Genomic DNA, 24,413 nt, shown 5'->3' with positions numbered 1-24,413 from the left:
GAGAGCAAGATAAATACGCTAGAAGGCCGAGTGACGACTCAGGATGAAGAGATTGCGTCACTCAAGAAAGACCTCGCCGAAGCACGATCAAGAAACACACTGGAAGAGGGCGAACTGCAACCCTCAGTGTTCGAAGAAATCAACACGATCAAGGAGCAAGTGCGGGCCATCAAAGAGGGAGAAGAGCAACACAAAGAGATGACGACTTCTTGGGTGGATGTTCTTACCAAAACTCAACAGAAGGCGGATGAAGCCGAGAAATGGATCAAGGTGGCCAAGAAAGGAAAAGGCAAGGAGGTAACGCCCACGTCCACACCCACTATCATTAATCAGACACTAGAGGAGGAGCAAAGAAGACGGGTTCGCGCTTTACATGTGAGAATTTGCGGTCTTAAAGACAAAAGCAATGTGGACGAAGAGGTAAAAGAACTCATGGCCTTAATGGAAGTTCATGAGCCAACGCACACAAGAGCATGGAGAGTGGGCAACATAAAGAAAAATGAAAGTAGTGGGGAAACCTCAAAAGAAAGAGCACTCATCCTCCGTTTTCCCTCCATGGAAGCGAAGAAGTCCTTCTTGAAGAAAAGACCAACTCTTAAAGAGACGGGCATCTTTCTCGGGGATGATCTCACCCTCTCGAAGATCGCTCATATGCAGGAAGTAATGCCGGAGATTAGAGCGGCAAGGGGTACTGAGATTGAAGAGTAGTAATACTAGAACGACGCTCCACATGACGGTGCGAGACTTATGGGACCACACTCAAAGTGGCTGTCTGGAACTGTAATGGATCTATGCGTCTTGATGTGGGTGCTTTTGAGGAAAGCTTTACTGGAAGAAACATCATCTTTTACTCTGAGACACACCAGGCCCCCGGGCAATCCATGCCTCACATCAATGGATACAAGTGGGAGACAGCCTACAGACAGGAGACACGCTCAGAGCACAGAGAACGCGGCTCGGGGGGAGTGGCAGTGTTATTTAGAGAAGATCTGCAGCCATTGATACATATAGCCCGTAGGGATGAGCAGACTAGGTACATGTGGGTGAGACTGAAAGCAGAGACAGGCAGATATCTTTACATTGCTATTTGCTACCTTCCCCCGAGTACATCACTCTATGCATCACCCAGAGGACAGTCTATGACATGCAGCCAGCACAGTGGACTATGTCATGGCACAACCGAATCTCATCTCTAGTATCCAGGATCTCACAGTTGGGCCTAGACCGATCGGAGTGGCAGTGGATCATGCTTTGGTGTCGATGACATAATTACCGGGGAACGCCCCCTAGCCCCCGTTCCGACATTCCGGGGGGCAGTTCCCTTCCCGAACGTTCCAGAACGTCCCGGAATGTCTGACGTTCCGGGTGGCCAATGCAAACCGGAACGGCCGTTCCGGAACGTTCCGAAACGCCCCCGGACCGTTCCGGAATGCCCCTGGAACGGCCAACGGCTACAAACAAATTTGGCAAAAATTGAAAAAATTGAAGTAAATGTTTGGGCTTCTTTTGAAAGTGTGCAAGGCCTCAAGGACTCATAAAATGCACCCCCCTCCCCCTTTCTCTTCACAAGCTAATCCTCAAGGCTCAAGCTCTCTCCCTCTCACTCTCAAGATCTCTCCCTCTCAAGACTCACTCTCTCAAGGCTCAAGGCTTCAAGCCTTCAAGCTCTCTTCCTCTCCCTCCCACTCTCTCAAATCTCTCCCTCTCCATCTCTCTCTCTCTCTCTCTCTCTCTCTCTCTCTCTCTCTCTCTCTCTCTCTCTCTCATCATCTAGTCATAGCAAGGTTGAATGGTCTTCAAAACGAGTTTTTTGTGAGTATTAGAGTCAAAGCACTCTAATACTCCTTGTATTTAAACACAAGGAGCTAAAAATTGCACTATTTGGGTGTTTTTTATACCTCCCGTTCCGCGACGTTCTCGTTCCGGATCCCGTTGCCGTTCCCCCGTTCCGCGGGGATCCCGTTGCCGTTCCCGTTCCGCGTTCCGGGTAACTATGGGACTCGATGACCATCTCCTTGCAGTTCAGTGTAGCACACAGGCCACGGGTAGCAGCCCCTACTCGCTACACCTTCACACGGGAGACGGATTCTGTATACATGGACGGGATCTACAGACGCCTATGCATTGAGGACCCAGGGCGACCTCTGGAGGAGCTAACTACTATACTGACACAGACATTACACGATGCAGCAGCACAAGCATACCCACACACCCTGCCTGAGCAGAGACGCCGATTAGGAAGCATGCCTCAGAACAGCTGGTACGATGAGGAGTGCCGCCAGACTAGAGCTACACTTCAGAGGAAGGTGGTTTTGGGGGACATCACTCCCAGACAATTACAAATTGACTTCCGACGCTTGGTGCGGCAGAAGAAGAGGGCTTTTTCTGCTCGACTCAAGCAAGATCTATACCAGGTGAGGCGTGGCGGCTCTTTCATGAGCAATCCCCCCCCCCCGCCATTTCCTCCACAGAGACCTGGGGTCAGTATGCATCATCTCTGTACACAGTACCTGGACAATCGCCCCTTCCCCCCCCCCCCCCCCCCCCCCGATCCATGCCCGCACACGTGCTTTTTTCACCATGAGATGGTGAAAAAATCCATTGACAAGATGAGGACTGGAAGGGCATATGATCATGATGGCTTCGTCGCTGAGCATTTCATGCATGCCAAAGACCTACTAGCAAATCTTCTAGCAAATATGATCATGATGCCTTAGTCGGAGCATTTCATGCATGCCAAAGACCTACTAGCAAAGCTTCTAGCAAATATGTTTAACCGTGCCATGTGTGAGGGTCTACCGGACACTTGGAGCCTATCTACGATTGTACCTATCTTCAAGTCAGGAGACCCCATGGAGCCTGGGAATTATTGCACTATCATGATTGGACACACACTGGCACGGTTGTATGCATCCATTCTTGAGCAACAGCTGAGTAGATGGGCGGAGAGAGAAGGAATGCGTGCAGCTGGGCAGGCAGGGGTTCAGGAGAGGCTTCTCTACTCTTGACCTTATCCTGACACTCGGGGCCATCATCGAGGAGGGTAGATCTTATGGGAGACGGATCTATTGTAGCTTTGTGGACTTCCGCAAAGCTTTTGACACGGTACCCACAGCTAGATTGATGCGCAGATTACACGAAATGGGAGTACCCATAGAGCTCATTTGGGGGATCATGGCATTGTACAGATCAATAGTAGGGCGTGTACGCACCCCGGAGGGACTTTCTACACCGGTTCACTCCACTATTGGGGTGAAGCAGGGCTGCCCGCTCTCTCCTACTCTTTTCGGTATGTATGTGGATGAGGTTTCTGACTACATTGAGAGCGATGGTGATAGAGGTGCACAATTGGCAAGGACATGGATTCCACTTTTGTTATATGCTGATGATATAGTGTTGATCTCCGAAACCCCAGAGGGAATGCAACGTCAATTGGATGCTTTGCATAGGTTTGCCCACGAAAGTGGTTTGTCTGTCAACCTTGGTAAAACCAAGGTTATGGTGTTTAATACCACCCCACAACGGATCACGAGGTCAGCACCTACATTCACATACGTCCAGAAAGACTGTGGAGTACACAGATGCTTACACTTACCTTGGAGTGGTTTTTAGCGGACCTGCATTCTCACTCAGAAGAGCAGCAGAGACCAGACTGACTAGAGCCCACGTAGCATTGGCTAGATTGGAGAAGATGTGTTCGCAGGTTCAGTTTCAGGAACCACAAACGAAGCTCTGGCTCTATGACACTTTGGTAGCTTCAGCATTGCTCTATGGAGCTGAGATATGGGGACCTTCATTAGATCACCACGGGAGACCGGGTCGCACAAATGCATGGGGGAACATAGAGAAACCTCTCGTCTCTATGATCTCGCGGCTCATTAGAGCCAAGGCATCAGTACCACGGGTCATTATCCGAGCAGAGCTAGCGGCCCCCCCACTAGTAGTTGTGGCGCTCACCATATCTGTCTCCTTCATAAACCGCACATGGGAACTTCCTAGCGACAGATATGCTCGCATTGCACTTGAGTCCTCTCGACAGTTAGCCATGCAAGGAGATACAACATGCTGGTATGGGGAGATGGCATCATGGTTTCAGGCGCATGGGTTCAGCATAGACAGGCTGCCACCATTCCAATACTCATCGGATGCACCATCTCTCACTCTTACACAATCAGAGATCACCAAGCTCATCCGCCAAGACCTGACCCAGCTAGACACCAAGAGGACATGGATACAGCCAGCACAGGAATTGGGCACGAGGATGGCTTTCTACAAAGACCACCTTCTCCAGCTTACGGAGGATGGTTTTGTGACGAGACCCAGATACATGGACACCCACTTGTCTCATGAGATACGATGTGCTATTGGCCAGTTACGCACGTCTTCTCACAGTTGGGGATTGAGACTGGGAGATACAACAGAGTACCAGCAGAGGCCAGGACATGCCCCTTGTGTGACATGGAGCCTAAGACAGAGTTGCATTATACATGCCGCTGCCCCGTCTACTACGAGATACGAGGCCGCTTCCATTGCTTGTTCAGAGAGGGTTTTGAACCACTCTCAAGAGTCATGGGATACGAGGATCAGAGATGCCTGGGTTTGTTTTTGCTCGGGCTGCGCAGACACGGAGACAGCCTGATGAGTGGCGAGGCTAGCCAGTCTCAAAGACGGATCACAGACTTCTTCAGAACAGACACGAGACAGCCGCAAGAGCCACTCCCACAGCAGAGCTCCCCCTCGTCTCACACCAGAGGCACACTGATCGACCGAGCGACTGAACTGGGGAAATCCAGGCGCCCACGACTGCGAAGGACTACACAGCATCAACAGAGGCTACGTCAGAAGAGTCGAAGCACTCTGGCCAGGCATGCACGACGCCCGGTCAGACTACTAACCATGGAGGAGATTGATGAGATCCGCCAACGACCGATGCTAGATCTCCTGTGATTCAACTATCCCAGCTAGCTGCTTAGTTCACACCTAGCAGTTTAGGATTCCATAGTATTTTATTTTGTCATTTTGTCATCTTGTTACTCTGACTTTGTATCAGATCCACCACATTGTAACTTTCTGGTCTCATAGGTCACTTTGGCCTTTTTGAAGACGTTAATATAACATTTCATCTCTCTCTCTCTCTCTCTCTCTCTCTCTCTCTCTCTCTCTCTCTCTCTCTCTCTCTCTCTCTCTCCTCGCGCTGCTTCCCCTGCTGCTGCTGCCCCTCGCGCGGCTGCTGCTGCTGCGCGCACTGCTGCCTGCATTGCCTCCCCCCCCCCCAACAATCTCGCACAGCCAACCCCACCAACCCCCCCCCCCGGCAGAAAATCAGAGTGACAGGGAAAAAAAAAAGGAAAATTTTCAGTTTTCAATTCGAGATTTTTCGAAAGAAAGTGCAACAACCTCCAGGTTTACAAAAGGCAAAACGACTTTGACAAAAACTCTGCAGAAAATCAGAAAAGCAAACATCAAGAATGTATGATTGATTTGGGGAAATCCTATGTATACATTATGCGGGACAGGGATGTATGCGTGATGTGGACATAGTGGGTTGACTTGGCAGAAGTGCAGATTGTATTATTTTTTGATGGAGGTCATGACTGCTTCGCCGGTGTGTAAGCCCCATCCGAAGGCAACCTTTGTGCTTACAAACAAGCGGATTACACAAATGGAGAGGGAGATGAAAGACTGGAAAGCAGATATGGAGGGATGGTGGAAAGAGAAGGCCAACCTTCTTCAAATGTTTCTCAAGGAAGGCGCGCAGTGGAAGAAAGAGAGAGAGGACCTGCACGCAGAGCTACAAGCACTTAAGGCGGAATCCAAAGCACTTATAGAAGAGGTCTCAGCTCTCAAGCGAGAACTTGCGGATAGAGCGAGCAGTGGACTAGAGGAGGGGGAATTCCAGCCTTCGGTAGTAGAGGAAATCAAGGTCATCAAAGAGCAGGTACGGATGATCAAAGAGGAGGAGAAACAAAAGATGGTAAAGACGTCTTCGTGGATGGATGTGATCACGAAGACGCAAAAGAAGGCGGATGAGGCTGAGAAGTGGATAGAAGTCGCTAAGAAAGGCAAAGGCAAAGAAACCACATCTGTCCCCACTCCTACAATCATCAACATGACTCTACAGGAAGAACAGCGAAGGAAAACTAGAGCTTTGCATATAAGAGTAACCGGTCTAAAAGACCGAGATGATGTGGAAGGGGAAGTTGAAGAACTTCTCCGCATGATGGGTAGTGAGGCTACTCATACAAAGGCATGGAGGGTGGGGGGGAAGAAGACACAAGGCAATGGGGAGACTTCAAAAGGGAGAGCTTTAATCATCCGTTTCCCATCCATGGAGGCAAAGAAGGACTTCTTGAAGAAGCGTCCTACACTAAAGAAAACGGGCATATTCCTTGGAGATGACCTCACTCTCACACAGCTTGCGCATATGAGAGAGGTAATGCAAGAGATTCAAGCGGCAAGGGAGAAGGGAAAGACGGCCTTCTACAGAGATGGCCGGGTTGTGATTGTAGAGCGGCACTCCACATGACGGTGCGAGACCCATGGGACCACACTCAAAGTTGCCACGTGGAATTGTAATGGATCTATGCGACTTGATGTGGGCGCTTTTGAGGATAGTTTCAAGGGAAGAGACATCGTCTTCTACTCTGAGACACATCAAGCCCCTGGGCAGTCTATGCCTCACATTAGTGGATATAGATGGGAGACTGCCTATAGACAGGAGACACGATCAGAGCACAGAGGGCGGGGATCAGGAGGAGTGGCAGTGTTATTCAGGGAGGAGTTGCAGCCATTGATACATATAGCCCGCAGAGATGAGCAAGCTAGGTACATGTGGGTGAGACTTAGAGCAATGATAGACAGATATCTATACATTGCTATTTGCTACTTTCCTCCGAGCACGTCAGTGTATGCACCACCCAGAGGACAGTCCCCTTTCTCTATTTTGGATGATGACATATGGGAGTTCTCTAGAGATGGTGACATCATCATTCTAGGGGATTTTAATGCTAGGACTGCCCATCATCAGACAGTATTTTATGATACTTCAAAGGAGATGCTGAGAGAGCTGCATGCCGCAGAGACAGGCCTATCCAGACTATCACAAGATGGAGAACACACTGAGTATGGACGACACTTGATAGGCATGGGGACTGCACATGGATTGGCCATCTTGAATGGCCTACAGAGATTTCCCGCTTCAGGGGGTTTTACATGCTTTCCACACAGCATGGAGCTAGCACAGTGGATTATGTCATGGCACAGCCGATCCTCATCTCTAGTATCCACGATCTCACGGTTGGACCCAGACCTGTTGGTGTGGCAATGGAATATGCTCTTGTGTCAATGACCATCTCTTTTCAGTTTAGTGTAGCACACAGGCTACAGACAGCAGCCCTACTCGCTACACCTTCACGCAGGAGACAGACTCTGTATACATAGATGGGATCTACAGACGCCTATGCACAGAGGAGCCAGGGCGACCTCTCAAGGAGCTTACTACTATATTGACACAAACACTACATGATGCAGCAGCAGAGGCGTACCCACATACCCAACCAGAGCAGAGACGCCATTCGGGGAGCATGCCCCAGACAATTGGTATGATGAGGAATGCCCGAACACTAGAGCTAGACTTCACAGGGAGGTGCTCTTGGGGGACATCACTCACAGACAGTCACAGATTGACTTCCGATGCCTAGTGCGGCGGAGGAAGAGGGCATTTTTGGCTCGGCTAGAGCAGGATCTATATCATCTATTCTTGAGTCAGGACTCATGTGAGGCATGGCGGCTCTTTCAGGAGCACTCCCCCCCCCCCCCCCCCCCCCGCCCGCCATCACTTCTATAGAAGACTGGGGCCAGTACGCATCATCTCTGTACACAGTTCCTGAGCAGCCCCCCCTTCCCGACCCTCCCGATTCATGCCCACACACATGATGAGGACTGGGAGAGCATACGATCACGATGGTTTAGTGGCTGAGCATTTCACGCATGCCAAAGATCTACTAGCAGAGCTTCTAGAAGTGATGTTTAACCGTGCCATGTGTGAGGGCTTGCCTGATACTTGGAGCCTATCTACTATTGTACCTATGTTCAAGTCGGGAGACGCTATGGAGCCTGCGAATTATCGCACTATCATGATTGGACACATATTGGCACAGTTGTAGTATGTACGCATCTATTCTTGAGCAGCAGTTGAGTAGATGAGCAGAGAGGGAGGGGATACGCAGAGCCGGGCAGGCAGGTTTCAGGAGGGGTTTTTCTACTCTTGACCATATCTTGACACTCAGAGCCATCATTGAGGAGGGAAGATCGCGTGGGAGAAGGATCTATTGTAGCTTTGTGGATTTCTGCAAAGCATTTGACACAGTGCCCAGAGCTAGATTGATGCGCAGATTACAGCAGATGGCAGTACCCACAGAGATCATTTGGGGGGTCATGGCATTATACAGGTCAGTAGTGAGGCATGTATGCACCCCAGAGGGTCTATCCACACCAGTTTACTCCACTATTGGGGTGAAGCAGGGCTGCCCGCTCTCTCCTACTCTATTTGGTATGTATGTGGATAAGGTTTCCAACTACATTGAGAGAGATTGTGATAGATGTGCACAGCTGGCAGGGACATGGATTCCACTATTTTTATATGCTAATGATATTGTGTTGATCTCCGACTCTCCGGAGGGGATGCAACGTCACTTGGATGCTTTGCATAGGTTTGCCCAAGAAAGTGGTCTGTCCGTCAACCTTGGTAAAACCAAGGTCATGGTATTTAATACCACCCCACAGTGGATCAGGAGGTCAGCTTCCGCCTTCACATACGGCCAGAAAAAGGTGGAGTATACAGATGCTTACACTTACCTTGGAGTGGTTTATAGTGGGCCAGCATTTTCATTGAGGGGGGCAGCAGAGACTAGATTGACCAGAGCCCATGCAGCATTGGGTAGATTGGAAAGGATGTGTTTACAGGTTCACTTTCAGGAGCCTCGGACGAAGCTCTGGCTCTTTGACACTTTGGTGGCTTTTGCATTGCTTTATGGAGCTGAGATTTGAGGACCTTCATTGGATCATCACAGGAGGACAGGCCGCAGTGATGGATGGGGGGACATGGAGAAGCTTCTGGTCTCTATGATCTCGCGGCTCATTAGAGCCAAGGCTTCAGTACCACGTGCTATTGTACGAGCAGAGCTAGCTGCCCCCCCACTAGTAGTTGAGGCACTTGTCAAGGGGTAAGCAATTTTGGGACCCTGAATTGACATGCTGTCAATGGAGCAATGCATTTTTTCATCATGAGTTGACAAGTACTGTGAGGAAATTGTCTCTCTTCTAAAGATGCCAAGGGCTAACAATACCATTTTGATCTGAGCATAACCTAAAATAGGAGGCTTTTTACGCAGCCTCTAATCTAAGGCTTGGGGAGCGTTTACATGTTTTCCAAGCTAGCCTTAAGTAGATACCTTAGCTTCTTTGGGCAGGATCTGATGGATCCATGGAGACAGGAGCCAGAGTCCCTTCGGACTAGATGATCTGGATCTGGGATCGGCAGTGTACGGCTTTTCTAGTGAAAAGATTGTGATACAGCACCTTTTAGGAGAACGTCCTTGGAAGTGATTGTTATAGACAGGCATCAGATAGTGTGCATCTGGACTTAGAGGGGACTGGAGACCTTTTTTCTTAGGGATCTTCCCCCATCTGGCTCCTTGAGGCCACCAAATGTCACAAAGGGAGCACATAACGATATAAAATATACTCGTAGAGAGAAATGAAATGAAATGAAATGTTATATTAACGTCTTCAAAAGGCCAGAGTGACTTCTAAGACCAGAAAGTTACAATGTGGTGGATCTGATACAATGTCAGAGTAACAAAAGTAACAAAATGACAAAATAAAAATACTACGCTATGAAATCCTAAACTGCAAGGTGTGAACTAAGCAGCTAGCTGGGATAGCTAAATCACAAGAGATCTAACATCGGTCGCAGGCGGATCTCATCAATCTCCTCCATGGTCAGTAGTCTCACCGGGCGTCGTGCATGTCAGGCCAAAGTGATCTGGATCCTCTCATCAAGCCTCCATTGATGCTGTGTAGTCCTCCGCAATCGTGGGCATCCGGATCTCCCCATCTCGGTCACTCGATAGATCAGTGTGTCCTGGTGTAAGACGACGAGCTCTGCTGTGGTGGTAGCTCCTCTGGGTGTCCAGTGTCTGCTCTCAAGAAGTCTGTGATCTGTCTATGAGACTGCCTAGCTTCTCCTCTCATCAGGCTCTCTCTGTCTATGCAGCTCGAGCAAAAACAAACCAAGGCATATATGATCCTCGTACCCCATGTCTCTAGAGAGTGGTCCAAATCCCTCTTTGAACAAGCAGTGGAAGAGGCCTCGAATATCATAGTAGACGGGGCAGTGGCATGTGTAGTGCAACTCTGTCACATGCTCCATGTCACACAGGGAGCATGTCCTGCCCTCTGCTGGTACTCCGCTGTATCTCCCAGTCTCGATCGCAGCTGGAGTGAAGATGTGCGTATCTGACCTATAGCACATCGTATCCCATAAGATAAGTGGGTGTCCATCTATCTGAGCCTAATCACAAAACCCTCCTTTGTAAGCTCGAGAAGATGCTCTCTGTAGAAAGCCATCTTAGTACCCAGCTCCTGTACTGGCTGTATCCATGTCCTCCTAGTGTCTAGCTGAGTCAAGTCTTGGCGGATGAGCATTCTGATCTCGGACTCTGTAAGAGTCAGAGAGGGTGCATCCACTGAGTACTGGAAGGGGGGCAATCTGTCTATGCTGAACCCATGCACCTGAAACCATGATGTCATCTCCCCATACCAGCATGCTGTATCTCCCTGCATGGCTAACTGTCGAGAGGACTCAAGTCCAAGGCAGGCATATCTATCTCTAGGAAGTTCCCACATGCGGTGTATAAAGGAGACAGATCTGGTGAGCGCCTCAACCACCAGTGGGGGGGCAGCTAGCTCTGCTCGTACAATAGCACGTGGTACTGAAGCCTTGGCTCTAATGAGCCGCGAGATCATAGAGACCAGAGGCTTCTCCATGTCCCCCCATCCATCACTGCGGCCTGTCCTCCCATGATGATCCAGTGAAGGTCCCCAAATCTCAGCTCCATAAAGCAATGCACAAGCCACAAGAGTGTCAAAGAGCCAGAGCTTCGTCCGAGGCTCCTGAAACTGAACCTGTGAACACATCCTTTCCAATCTACCCATTGCTGCATGTGCTCTGGTCAATCTAGTCTCTGCTGCCGTCCTCAATGAAAATGCTAGCCCACTAAAAACCACTCCAAGGTAATTGAAAGCATCTGTATACTCCACCTTCTCCTAGCCGAATGTGAAGGCGGGCGCTGACCTCCTGATCCACTGTGGGGTGGTATTAAATACCATGACCTTGGTTTTACCAAGGTTGAGAGACAAACCACTTTCCTCAGCAAACCTATGCAAAGCATCCAAGTGACGTTGCATCCCCTCCGGAGAGTCGGAGATCAACACAATATCATCAACATATAACAATAGTGGAATCCATGTCCCTGCCAGCTGTGCACCTCTATCACCATCTCTCTCAATGTAGTCACAAACCTCATCTACATACATACCAAATAGAGTAGGAGAGAGCGGGCAGCCCTCCTTAACCCCAATAGTGGAGTAAACCGGTGTGGATAGACCCTCTGGGGTGCGTACATGCCCCACTACTAACCAGTATAATGCCATGACCCCCCAAATGAGCTCTGTGGGTACTCCCATCTGCTATAATCTGCGCATCAATCTAGCCTGGGCATTGTGTCAAATGCTTTGCAGAAATCCACAAAGCTACAAAGATCCTTCTCCCACGCGATCTACCCTCCTCAATGATGGCTCTGAGTGTCAAGATGTGGTCAAGAGTAGAAAAACCCCTCCTAAAACCTGCTTGCCCGGCTGAGCGTATCCCCTCCCTCTCTGCCCATCTACTCAGCTGCTGCTCAAGAATAGATGCGTACAACCGTGCCAATGTGTGTCCAATCATGATAGTGCGGTAGTTCCCAAGCTCCATAGGGTCTCCCGACTTGAAGATAGGTACAATGGTAGATAGGCTCCAAGTATCAGGCAAGCCCTCACACATGGCACAGTTAAACATAACTGCTAGAAGCTCTGCTAGTAAATCTCTGGCATGCGTGAAATGCTTAGCCACTAAGCCATCATGATCATATGCTCTCCCAGTCCTCATCGTGTCAATGGCCTTCCTCACCATCTCAGGGGTGAAAAAAGCACATGTGTGTGGGCATGGATCGGGGGGGGGGTCGGGAAGGGGGGCTGCTCTGGAACTGTGTACAGAGATGAAGCATACTGGCCCCAGGCCTCTGTAGGAGTGATGGGGGGGGGGGGGGGGGGGGGGGGGGTGGAGTGCTCATGAAAGAGCCGCCATGCCTCACGTGAGTCTTGACTCAAGAAAAGCTGGTATAGATCTTGCTCTAGGCGAGCCAAAAATGCCGCACTAGGCGTGGGAAGTCAATCTGTGACTGTCTGTGAGTGATGTCCCCTAAAAGCACCTCCCTCTGACGTCTAGGTCTAGTGTCCCGGCATTCCTCATCATACCAACTGTTCTGGGGCATGCTCCCCGAACGGCGCCTTTGCTCAGGCTGCGTATGTGGGTATGCCTCTGCTACTGCATCATGTAGTGTCAATGTTAGTATAGTAGTAAGCTCCTCCAGAGGTCGCCCTGGCTCCTCTTTGCACAAGTGTGTGTAGATCCCATCTATGTATACATAGTCCGTCTCCCCCGTGAAGGTGTAGCGAGTAGGGACTGCTGCCCGTAGCCCGTGTACTACACTAAACTGAAAAGAAATGGTCAGCGCCACAAGAGCATGATCCACTGCCACACCAACAGGTCTGGGTCCAACCGTGAGGTCCTGGATTCTAGAGATGAGGCTCGGCTGTGCCATGACATAATCCACTGTGCTGGCTCCATGTCTGTGTGGAAAGCATGTAAAACCCCCCACAGTGGGAAATCTCTGTAGGCCATTCAAGATGACCAATCCATGTGCACTCCCCATGTCTATCAAGTGTCGTCCATACTCAGTGTGTTCTCCATCTTGTGATAGTCTGGATAGGCTTGTCTCTACAACATCCAACTCTCTCAGCATCTCCTCTGAAGTATCATAAAATATTGTCTGATGATGGGCAATCCTAGCATTGAAATCCCCTAGAATGATGATGTCACCATCTCTAGAGAACTCCCATATGTCATCATCCAGAATAGAGAAGGGGGACTGTCCTCTGGGTGGTACATAAACAGACGTACTCGGGGGAAAGTAGCAAATAGCAATGTATGGATATCTGCCTATCTCTGCTCCCAATCTCACCCACTTGTACGTAGCTTGCTCATCCCTGCGGGCTATATGTATCAATGGCTGAAACTCCTCCATGAATAACACTGCCACTCCTCCTGAGCCCCGCTCTCTATGCTCTGATCGTGTCTCTTGTCTACAGGCTGTCTCCCATCTATATCCACTAATGTGAGGCCTAGATTGCCCCGGGGCCTGATGTGTCTCAGAGTAGAAGACGATGTCTCTTCCCGTAAAACTATCCTCAAAAGCACCCACATCAAGGCGCATAGATCCATTACAATTCCAGGTGGCAACTTTGAGTGTGGTCCCATAGGTCTCGCACCGTCATGTGGAGCGCCGCTCTACAATCACCACCCGACCATCTTTGTAGAAGGCCGTCTTTCCCTTCTCCCTTGCCGCTTGAATCTCTGGCATTACCTCTCTCATATGCGCAAGTTGTGTGAGAGTGAGGTCATCTCCAAGGAATATGCACGTTTTCTTTAGTGTAGGGCGCTTCTTCAAGAAGTCCTTCTTTGCCTCCATGAATGGGAAACGGATGATTAAAGCTCTCCCTTTTTAAGTCTCCCCATTGCCTTGTGTCTTCTTCCCTACCCTCCATGCCTTTGTATAAGTAGCGTCACTACCCATCATGCGAAGAAGTTCTTCGACTTCCCCTTCCACATCATCTCGGTCTTTTAGACCGGTTACTCTTATATGCAAGGCTCTAGTTTTCCTTTGCTGCTCTTCTTCTAGAGTCATGTTGATGATTTTAGGAGTGGGGACGGATGTGGTTTCTCTTTCTTTGCGACTTCTATCTATTTCTCGGCCTCATCCGCCTTCTTCTGCGTCTTCGTGATCACATCCATCCACGAAGACGTCTTTACCACCTTCTGTTTCTCCTCCTCTGTGATCATCCGTACCTGCTCCTTGATGACCTTGATCTCGTCTATCACCGAGGGCTGAAATTCCCCTTCTTCCAGTCCGCTGCTTACTCTATCCGCAAGCTCTCGCTTGAGGGCTCTAAGTGCTTGTAAATCCGCCTTAAATGCTTGTAGCTCTGCGTGCAAGTCCTCTTTCTCCTTCTTCCATTGCGCGCCTTCATTGAGAAACATTTGAAGAAGGTTGGCCTTCTCTTTCCACCATCCCTCCGTCTCTGCTTTCCATTCTTTCATCTCCCTTTCCATTTGTGTTATCCGCTTGTTTGTAAGCACAAAGGTTGCCTTCGTATGAAGCGCTCATGGCCTCTATTGGCGATGCAGGTATAGCTCAATGCTCTGGCTCGGCTGACTCCATGAGAGAGAATCTATGTCCGGATCTATAGTGGCCGGCACACTAGAAAAAGGAGTCAAATAGGGTTCGGAGCACCACGGCTCACCCTTCCTAGCGTACAAAGATGTGGGCTCGAGTCCCACTCGAGAGACCAGCCAAAAGCCTCAAAAATGTCTCGACACTCTGGCTCAGCTGAAACCTGCAGGCGGAGAGTCAATGATCCACAACCCACAGCGGGTGAATGCACAACCACAGCCCACTGCAGGCATCGACCATAAAGCAAGATGTAATGGAGGGCCTTGCGCCCAATGTCCTGAATCCGAACCTGTCCAAAGCTGTCCAACATACACCACGCAGCCCCCTGGCTTGAGACTGCCTGCGAACAAAAGGATACCCCGCAGGGTGCAGGGAATGTACCACGCCAAAAGATAAGAGATGCAGCCCCAGCAGGGTCTGCTCCCGTTCCAGCACCTGTAGAGGAAGGAAGACACACCAGCCCCCAGCTGGGTTGGCTTGCGGTTCCAATAGGCCCCCTCAGGGCTCTGACTGCCACCTGCATGCAGCCCCCTCTGTGGGACTGCCTCACTGCCTGCGTTCGCAATGGAACAGTAACTGTATCAACCTCCCAGCCTGCGCGCTATCAGCCCTGCCTTCCCCCGCAATCAGCTCTGTTGTGCTGCTGGTCTACTCACCTGCACGGTGCTGGTTGGCTGCTGCTCACCACTGCTGACCCGTGACAGAGAGTTGGTCTACTCACCTGCACACTGCTGGTTTGAGAGAAATGAAATGAAATGTTATATTAACGTCTTCAAAAGGGCAAAGTGACCTATGAGACCAGAAAGTTACAATGTGGTGGATCTGATACAAAGTTAGAGTCAGAGTAACAAGATGACAACAATGACAAAAATGAAATGACAAATGTCACAATAAAATACTATGGAATCCTAAACTACTAGGTGTGAACAGCAGCTAGCTGGGATAGCTGAATCACAGGAGATCTAGCATCGGTCGTTGGCGGATCTCATCAATCTCCTCCATGGTTAGTAGTTTGACCGGGCGTCGTGCATGCCTGGCCAAAGTGCTCCGAATCTTCTGACGTAGCCTCTGTCGATGTTGTGTAGTCCTTCGCAGTCGTGGGCGCCTGGATTTCCCCAGTTCAGTCGCTCGGTCGATCAGTGTGCCTCTGGTGTGAGACGAGGGTGAGCTTTGCTGTGGGAGTGGCTCTTGCGGCTGTCTCGTGTCTGTTCTGAAGTCTGTGATCCGTCTTTGAGACTGGCTAGCCTCGCCACTCATCAGGCTAGGTTGACAGACAAACCACTTTCGTGGGCAAACCTATGCAAAGCATCCAATTGACGTTGCATTCCCTCTAGAGATTCGGAGATCAACACTATATCATCAGCATATAACAAAAGTGGAATCCATGTCCCTGCCAACTGTGCACCTCTATCACCATCGCTCTCAATGTAGTCAGAAACCTCATCCACATACATACCGAAAAGAGTAGGAGAGAGCGGGCAGCCCTACTTCACCCCAATAGTGGAGTGAACCGGTGTAGAAAGTCCCTCACGGGTGCATACATGCCCTACTACTACTGATCTGTACAATGCCATGATCCCCCAAATGAGCTCTATGGGTACGAGAGAGAGAGAGAGAGAGAGAGAGAGAGAGAGAGAGAGAGAGCTTTGTCTGCCCTTCTCAACAATATGCACTGGATGTCGGAAGAACTGTTTTGCAATTCTTATTGGACACAATCACCTAATTCCAGATTTATGAGAACCAAGGTATCTTGTAACTCAGTCATTATACCAAAACATGAGGATTGCAGGTCTTTTACCGAGATATGCAGAGTTCTTTCCCTAATGGACAAGCTGAGGGCATTTAAATCAGGTGATCATATCCGGGAGACCATGTTTTAAAAAGAGGAAGTTCACGACACTCAGAACTATGCCTAATTGTCCTTGTCTTCTCGTACCCTTGGTCTCTGTATTTCCTGCAAAAAACTCGTCCAAGAGGATTCCTGGTTTCGGAGGAGATTATCGACATTCCTCGACTACAAATTCCTTTCATCAATGTTTGATGGATTTTCCAGGAGGACAAATGGATGTTGGACAAGATAGAATGTTGGAAGCCATTTAAGGACTTAAACAATTCGCATTACCAAATGTATGGACTTTCATGGCAAAGTGATTATTAGGAGATCTAAGTTTGAGGCCACTACTCTTGTTGCACAACAGGTTTCATGCTTGATCAGTTCAAAGAGGATGTGGTAACCTTTCCTGTAGCAGCCAGTCATGTCACCTTGTGCTTCAAGGGTTGATTTCCAGAGGTAGCTGTTGTTTTAAGTTTAAACTTTAGCCAGGTTTTGAAGCTTTGACACCCAGACACAAAAGGACACCAATGCATTTATGTAGCGAAGTATTGCAGTTGTGGGTAAAAGGTGCCCTGCTGATCTTGCTATTCACACGATCTCCCATCACCAGATTTGAGAAGGCACACTCTGTCGCTGAGGTGAACGTGGGAGGTCCAACCAAGCATTTTTGTCACCTGGTCTATCCAAGCCTAACCTTCATACATATCTTTCAGTGTAGATAAACATCAGTAGGAATATTTCTGGGAAACCTTATAACATATATATGAGAGCTTCTCAGCAGAGTAAAATAATGAACAATCCGGACGATATTGTTCAATGTTGAGAACTTGCCCGCATGGTTCCTTGGTTGGCTGTTCGCTTGCCAAAATAAGTGTGAGAGGGCACTCAACATTTGAGGTGGCTCAGGCAGTATCAAAAGAAGCAACTAGGATTTTTCAAGGTGACACTAAACATTGGGTGTTGAACTTGGCTCTTGGGCACACTTTCTGTTGCTTCTTCCAAGACCAGGCTCATGCTTGTTGTACGAGTTTGATGCTACAGAAAATTCCATTTACAAAATAACCTTATTCCAAGTCATTTCTGGCATTGTGGGATTGCCAATGTTGTTTTATCACGCATCCATTTGAATGGTCCTCACAAAAATAGAAAGCCAGCAGGTAAATCATTTTGAACTCAACATCATCAACCAAACAGGGTCGGTGGGACCCTTAAAAAGGCTGTGTGAGATATAGAGTGGCAAACACACTATTTTTAAATGAGTAGACAATGGCCTTTTTTTCAGATCCACAAGAAAGTTAAATGGATATTTTTCTACCTATCTGTGACAGTATTCAACAACAGAACAGTAAGATTGCTCGAGACAAGAGCTTGCAACGTTGCCTCATTGTCAGAAGAACGCTCGATCAACTTTGAGATCTACACATGCAACAAAGATGTCAGAAAAGTATTAAAATAACTAGACTACAAATACACTTCCCATCACATCAAAGTAAGAATCCAAGTACTTCTTAAGATTACACTATCACATGTACTAAGACACAATTTGAAGAAAAGCTACCCATGCCCGGAGAGCAGTGAGCTATGTTTTCTGGCATCTTCCTATTACTTTGTTTTAGTTCCAGGTACTCTCTTGCAAACCTCAACCCTAGCCTCTTGCCATAGCCTACATTGCCATCATGAAGAAAATCCTGCTGTGTGTCATCCATATTGACAGCTGAAACAATCTTCGGAGTTGATACCTTTATTAAGATGCATGTTCCCAATGAGGCGAGAAATTTTCAATTCTGCTCTCAATAGTCTAGGTCATTTTGCTTCTTGCTCATCAGCAAGTACAAGTGCAAGTTTCCACAAATAACAAGGTAGCATTTTAGCAACACAACCTCCAATCATGTGGTCCCTTAAATATGTTATGTTGTGCGCTGCTGACTCAAGGTGATGGCTTGAAAAATGGAGGTGGAAATCTATCAAAAGAAACATAGGTAATTTTGAGGATCAGGGCTTAACCAAGAAATTATGAACCAAGTGAAACAGCTTCTAGAGATGGGTCTCATTCAGCCCAGTACATCACTTTACTGCTCGCCAGTGTTGTTACTCTTAAAGAAAAACGGATCTTGGAGAATGTGCATTGACTACAGAGCTCTCAACAAAATCACCATAAAGAACAGGTTTCCATACCCAGGATCGATGATATACTAGACACGCTAAAGGGTTCTACTTGTTTCTGTAGAATCGACTTGAAAAGTGGCTATCATCAGATGTATACAAGACCGCAAGACATCCTTTGCATTGTACGAGTATTTGGTGGTGCCTTTCGGTCTCACAAATGTTCTGTAAGGTGCAGCGGAGTGAATGTTTGAACTTTGCTCAAGATGAGTGCTCCGAACTGTGCTCAAGGTTCCTTTTGTCTTATGGAAGGGAGAGCCTTCCGTTCTTAATGAGAGAGTGCAATGGACACAAACAAAGTGAAAGGACACTGTGCGTGAAAGTGTGTGAGATTGAGAGATAGAGAGAGAAGAGAATACGACACCAGAGACGACGTAAAACCCTCCTCTGAAGGCACCACTCTCGTTGGCGAGAGTGGTCTACTATTGATTGCACAAACTCGTACAAGTGGATGACTGGGGACTAATGCAAGTCTAGGCTATGTCGATGTCAACGACGGGGATGACGAGACTGACTCTAGGGCTGAAACTGATGCACTTTTATCTGCTGTTGAAAAAGCCAATGGGCAGAAATCTGCTGAAAACCAAAAACGCTGGTTTGGGGCTGATTCCTGCTGGCTGAAAACCGCTGTTTTGGGCTGTCAAAACGCTGAAAATCTGATGCTATGCACTGCTGAAAATGCCGGGGATGTGGGCGATCATGGTCTGCTGAAAAACGCCAGAAAGGGGTTGACCTATGGCGATGAGACTTCTTGATGAAAAACGCCAGCTATGGGTGGTCTATGGCGATGACGACGTGATGAAAAACGCTGGCTGCTGGGAAGTCTTGGCGAGGATGACATTGATCAAAAAGGCTAGATGCTGAGGTTCTTGCTTGGAGGGAAAACGCCACCAAGGGGGGAATCTTGCTTGAGAGAGAGGGGGGGGGGAACCTGCTGCCTGTGGTTTGTGTTCTCCTTTCTCTTCTGCCAAATAGTGCTAGCCTAGGTTTGCTTATATACAAACTTACTCAATTTGCCCTACCTACTTTCCAACAAAAGTCACTTAAATTAATAAGTGAAAAATGTCAAAAATAGAGAAAATAGGTTAAATGCACTAGAAAATTCTCCTGAAGGATTCTGATGGGAATGCTTATAATCATGCTGTGTGCAACCAGAGGATATGCATCAACATTAAGTGCCTGGGCATGCACGGTCTGCAAACAGACTCACAAAAGTGGCAGAACACTTGCTAATCTAGACTGACTGAACTGACTAAACCCTTGTCGTGTTGTAGCGTGTCCACGGACACATAGGGTTGGATGTGTCACGTGACATGTTCCTACAAAGTTCAATTGGATGATAAGACAGGATTTTCAATGAATATAGATCATTCATGGGCACCTTTTTCGACGACATCATTGTATTCTCCAAGAGTGAGGCAGAGCACACACACCATCTATTACAGGTTTTCTAGGCACTGCCGCAACATCGACCGGTTGTTAATGGAAAAAGAGTGAATTTTTATTGCCAGAGATACACTTTTTGGGACACAATGTCGATGTAAAAATGGGCCCGTCCAAGATTAATAATATTTGAGATTGGCCAGATTTGAAGAATGTACTCGAGGTTCGAAGCCTTTTGGGTTTGTGCTCTTACTACCGGTGGTTCATTTGAAAATTTGCAGAGATTGCTTCTCCTTTACATGTTTTGGCACAAACAGTGGTCCTTTCTTGCAGGGACCATCTGAGATGTCAACCTTCAAGACTCTCAAAGAAAAGTTGACAACCGGTTCAGTGTTCGTGTTACCAGACTCGCAAAAACCATTTGAAGTTTATTGTGATGCCTGTGGCCGCATTCTAGGAGCATTCTTAATGCAAGAGCCGTGTTATAGCTTATGAGAGCAGAATGTTTTCAGGACCAGAATGGGTTACACAAATTTATGAGAAAGAGCTTTTGGCAATCATCTATGCTCTTACTCAGTGGCAACACTTTTTACTCGGGGCCGATTTTATAAAGTTCACCGACCACCAGAGTTTGCAATATTTCTCTTCTCAGAAAAAGCTTTCGAACAAGCACATGCGGTGGGCAAACATTTTGTCGCAATTTCATTTTTAGATCGTCCATGTTCAGGGACAGAAAAATGTGGTGGCAAATGCATCGTCTTGCAAGCCACTGATTTTGGCTATTTCGGTAATTCATCATCATAGCTTCGAGGATATGGTAGATCAGTACGCCACGGATCCACATTTTGCAGACAACGTTCACCGGTTACAGAGTGGGGAGGTAGTTGCAGGCTATTCCCTAAAGGAAGGCTGCTATCTGATGTAGAAAAATATGTTTGTGTTACACAAGCATTGCCGAATAAGGTTTTGACAGAGTGCCACTGACCACCTTTTTCGGGCCATCGCAGCATAGATACCACCTTGAAAGGTATGGAGCGGTTCTTCTATTGGCCGAGGCTCAAAAAGGATGTGGACGAGTTGGTTCGCAGTTGTTTACTATGCCAAAAGGTTAAGTTTGACAGGCATCAGGCACCAGGTCTAACCTATACCGATGCCTAGCCGACAGTGGGAAGTATAGCAATGGACTTCATTTTTTATCTTCCCAAGACTTAGAGTGGGCATGATGGCATTTGGACAGTCATCGACAGATTTAGCAAATAGGCTCACTTTGTCCTGGCAAAGAAGACAATTAAACTACATCAATTGTCTAAATTGCTGGTCTCGCAGATTTTTCGACTACATGGTGTGCCTGAGTCTAGAGTTTGAGACAGAGATCCCTGTTTTACTACTTTGTTTTGGAGGGAAGTCTGGGAGAATATTGCCACACGGCTACAATTCTCGTCCTCTTTCCCCCCACAAACAACCAAGCAATGCGAGATAGCGAATTCAGTGGTTTTGGACTTGTTAAAGTCATATATCTCTAATCAGAAGGCTTAGTGGGAGAAGTATTTGCCCTTGGTGGAGTTTGCCTACAACAACACAATACATACGTCTATGGGGAAGGCGCCATTTGAGATTATCAAGGGTGCTAAGAAGGTTCCACCTATTCTAAGCACCAAAGATAAGCTTTTTGAAGCAGATCAGTACACACAAGATCTGGACATTGCTTTTGCTCAGCTACACGAGGCTATGGAAAAGTCTCACGCACGACATGAGAAGGCAGCAAACAAGCATCGATTCGACTTGTAGTTGAAGAAGGATGATTGGGTGCTTTTAGGGCTTGAGTTGGCACACATACGGAAACAGAAGGGTACGGAGCATTTTTTTCCATAGTTGTGTGTAATATTACGGTTTTCCAGATTCAAGAGAAGATTAATGATGTATCCTTCATATTGAAGTTACCAGATACGTGGAAGATTCACAATGCATTGCATGTATGTCTATTGAGACCTTTCAAACGTGAAGTGCCAGTGGACAAGGCACCAGAGGAGCAACCTAGAGTGGCAGAGATAGACGAGATTCTCATTTCACAATAGGTCTTGGCTCACAAGGAAAGGAAAGTGAAAGGGATCAGCAGATAGTATGTCTCAGGGTTCCGACGATTGAGACTGGCATGCCAACGGACAGGGGAGGCTAGTGAGGCTATCCACAAGTCCCAGAGCACAAGGAAAGAATGTAAAGGGAATCAGCTAGTAGATCAAAGAATTCCAAAGATCAGATTGAGATGCCAAGGATAGGGAGGAGGCCAGCAAGGCTACCAACAGATCACAGGGCACGAGAAAAGAACAGAAAGGTAAGCTAGGTCCCCCGAAAAATTTGGTCTAGGATACTTTTGACCCTCGATGCAAAGTGGATGAAGGAGGAGAACAACACAAATTCTCTTTAGAGAGTGTTGCACCTTGAAGCTTTTGGGCTACTAGCAGTGTCTATGCCAAAAGTTACCGATGAATCAGGTTGAATCTGGTGCAGTGCAAACTACATAAGAGGGGAGCCACTCCACTCCTTTGTCACAGATTGCCTAGATTGAATAAAGTCACTAATCTCTCTTTGAGATTTTAAGGTATAATGGATTGACATTATTTTGCGGAATGACTTTATGAACAGTGTGCACTAAATTGAAAATTTCTTTGATAGAATTGGAAACATGTGCTCTTTCATATATGTATTGCTAGAGACAAGTAGAGAAGATGAAATGTCTGAAGCACTTTGTCTGATAAATGATTTGAACTAAGTGTATCTAGACATCTGTTAGAGATCAGTGAGATCTCGATGTGATGGCTAAGTGAACTGAATGAGATTCTAGTGCATCAAGATGTCCATCTAGATGAGATGACTCGTTATTGTTTTGAGTGCATCAAGAGTTCCGGAAGGATGAGATGACTGCACAGTGATCTAGGTGCATCAAGCGTTCTCAACGGAATGAGATGGCCAAATTGAATGATTGAAACACAAGTGATTCGTATTTGATTCTGTGGACTGCATGCTATGTGGATCAACTGTCTTGTGGGGATGGTCATGGGCATGGTTTGCTTAAATGAAATATGAAAAGAAAGGATATAAATTTAATAGTAACAAGATTTACTAGATCAATACAGCCATGACAAGATCAGTGCGGTCTGGATGTGATTGCTAAATGCTTACAATGATCAAAATCTGTATCCGAGACCCTCGACAAAAATGTGATTGATCAGTGATGATTGATGTCTTTGTAGAAGTGCTAGCTTGGTGGAGTCTAGTGCGTGAGTACATAGAGTCCGTGTCTATTGAAGAAAGTTTCTATGAGTCTGATGAATGATTTGAACTAAGTGCTCTAGACATCTGTTAGAGATCGCTGAGATCTGGATGTGATGGCTAAGTGAACTAAATGAGATTCTAGTGCATCAAGATGTATATATGGATGAGATGATTGGATATTGTTGTGAGTGCATCAAGAGTTCCGGAAGGATGAGATGACTGCACAGTGTTCTAGGTGCATCAAGCGTTCTGAACAAAATGAGATGGCCAGATTGAATGATTGAAACACAAGTGATTCGTATGTGATTCTGTGAATTGCATGCTATGTGGATCAATTGTCTTGTGGGGGGGATGGTCATGGGCATGGTTTGCTTGATTGAAATATGAAAAGAAAGGATATAAATCTAATAGTAACAAGATTTAGTAGATCAATACAGCCATGAAAAGATCAGTGCGGTCTGGATGTGATTGCTAAATGGTTACAATGATCAAAATCTGTATCTGAGACCCTCGACAAAAATGTGATTGATCAGTGATTGATGTCTTTGTAGAAGTGCTGGCTTGGTGGAGTCTAGTGCGTGAGTACATAGAGTCCATATCTACCGAAGAAAGTTTCTATCCTTAGGTTGTTTTTGCAGGTGTAATCGAGGGCAATTACAATTTTTTCAAGAGGGGGGAATGTTGCAACGTGATGACGTGGCATACCCAACTGAAAGAGAAATGGCCGAGCGGATAAGAGAAATTGAGCCAACCACTGATCAGTAGACTGCTGTCTTTGTAGAAGTGCTAGCTTGGTGGAGGCTGGTCCGTGACTACATAGAGTCCGTGTCTACTGAAGAAAGTTTCTATTCTTTGGCTGTTTTTGCAAGCGTAATTGAGGGCGATTACAATTTTTCAAGAAGAGGGAACGTCGCAAAGTGATGACGTGGTATAACCAACCAAAAGAGAAACGGCCGAGCGGACAAGAGAAACTGAGCCAACCAAATGAAAGAACTTATGGAGCACTATCCAAGGGGCCTAAAGCCCTAAACCCAAAGCTTGGACTCTGAGGATAAATTCCATAAAACGTGCTGACATGCTGACATGGCGAGCGGTATGGATGCTGCTGTGGCAATCGCTGTATGGAATTTCCAGGGATTGCACTGACT

General features: G+C 47.4%; 1 protein-coding gene across 3 annotated transcripts in view; it reads right to left on the bottom strand.

Annotated features, from left to right (window-relative positions):
* LOC147441253 (ARM repeat superfamily protein) overlaps window positions 1-24,413 on the bottom strand; it is a 167,340-nt gene that overhangs the window by 99,211 nt on the left and 43,716 nt on the right. For all 3 annotated transcript variants that reach the window (XM_086482940.1, XM_086482941.1, XM_086482942.1), the window contains exon 5: window positions 17,762-17,862. In XM_086482940.1, coding sequence (XP_086339066.1) covers window positions 17,762-17,862 — 101 coding nt within the window. The remainder of the gene's footprint in view (window positions 1-17,761; window positions 17,863-24,413) is intronic.

This window comes from Adiantum capillus-veneris, chromosome 15, assembly GCF_014529385.1.
Source record: "Adiantum capillus-veneris isolate H3 chromosome 15, ASM1452938v2, whole genome shotgun sequence".
NCBI lineage: Eukaryota > Viridiplantae > Streptophyta > Polypodiopsida > Polypodiales > Pteridaceae > Adiantum > Adiantum capillus-veneris.
The sequence above is the reverse complement of the archived record's forward strand: the minus strand, read 5'-3'. Positions and strand labels throughout refer to the sequence as shown.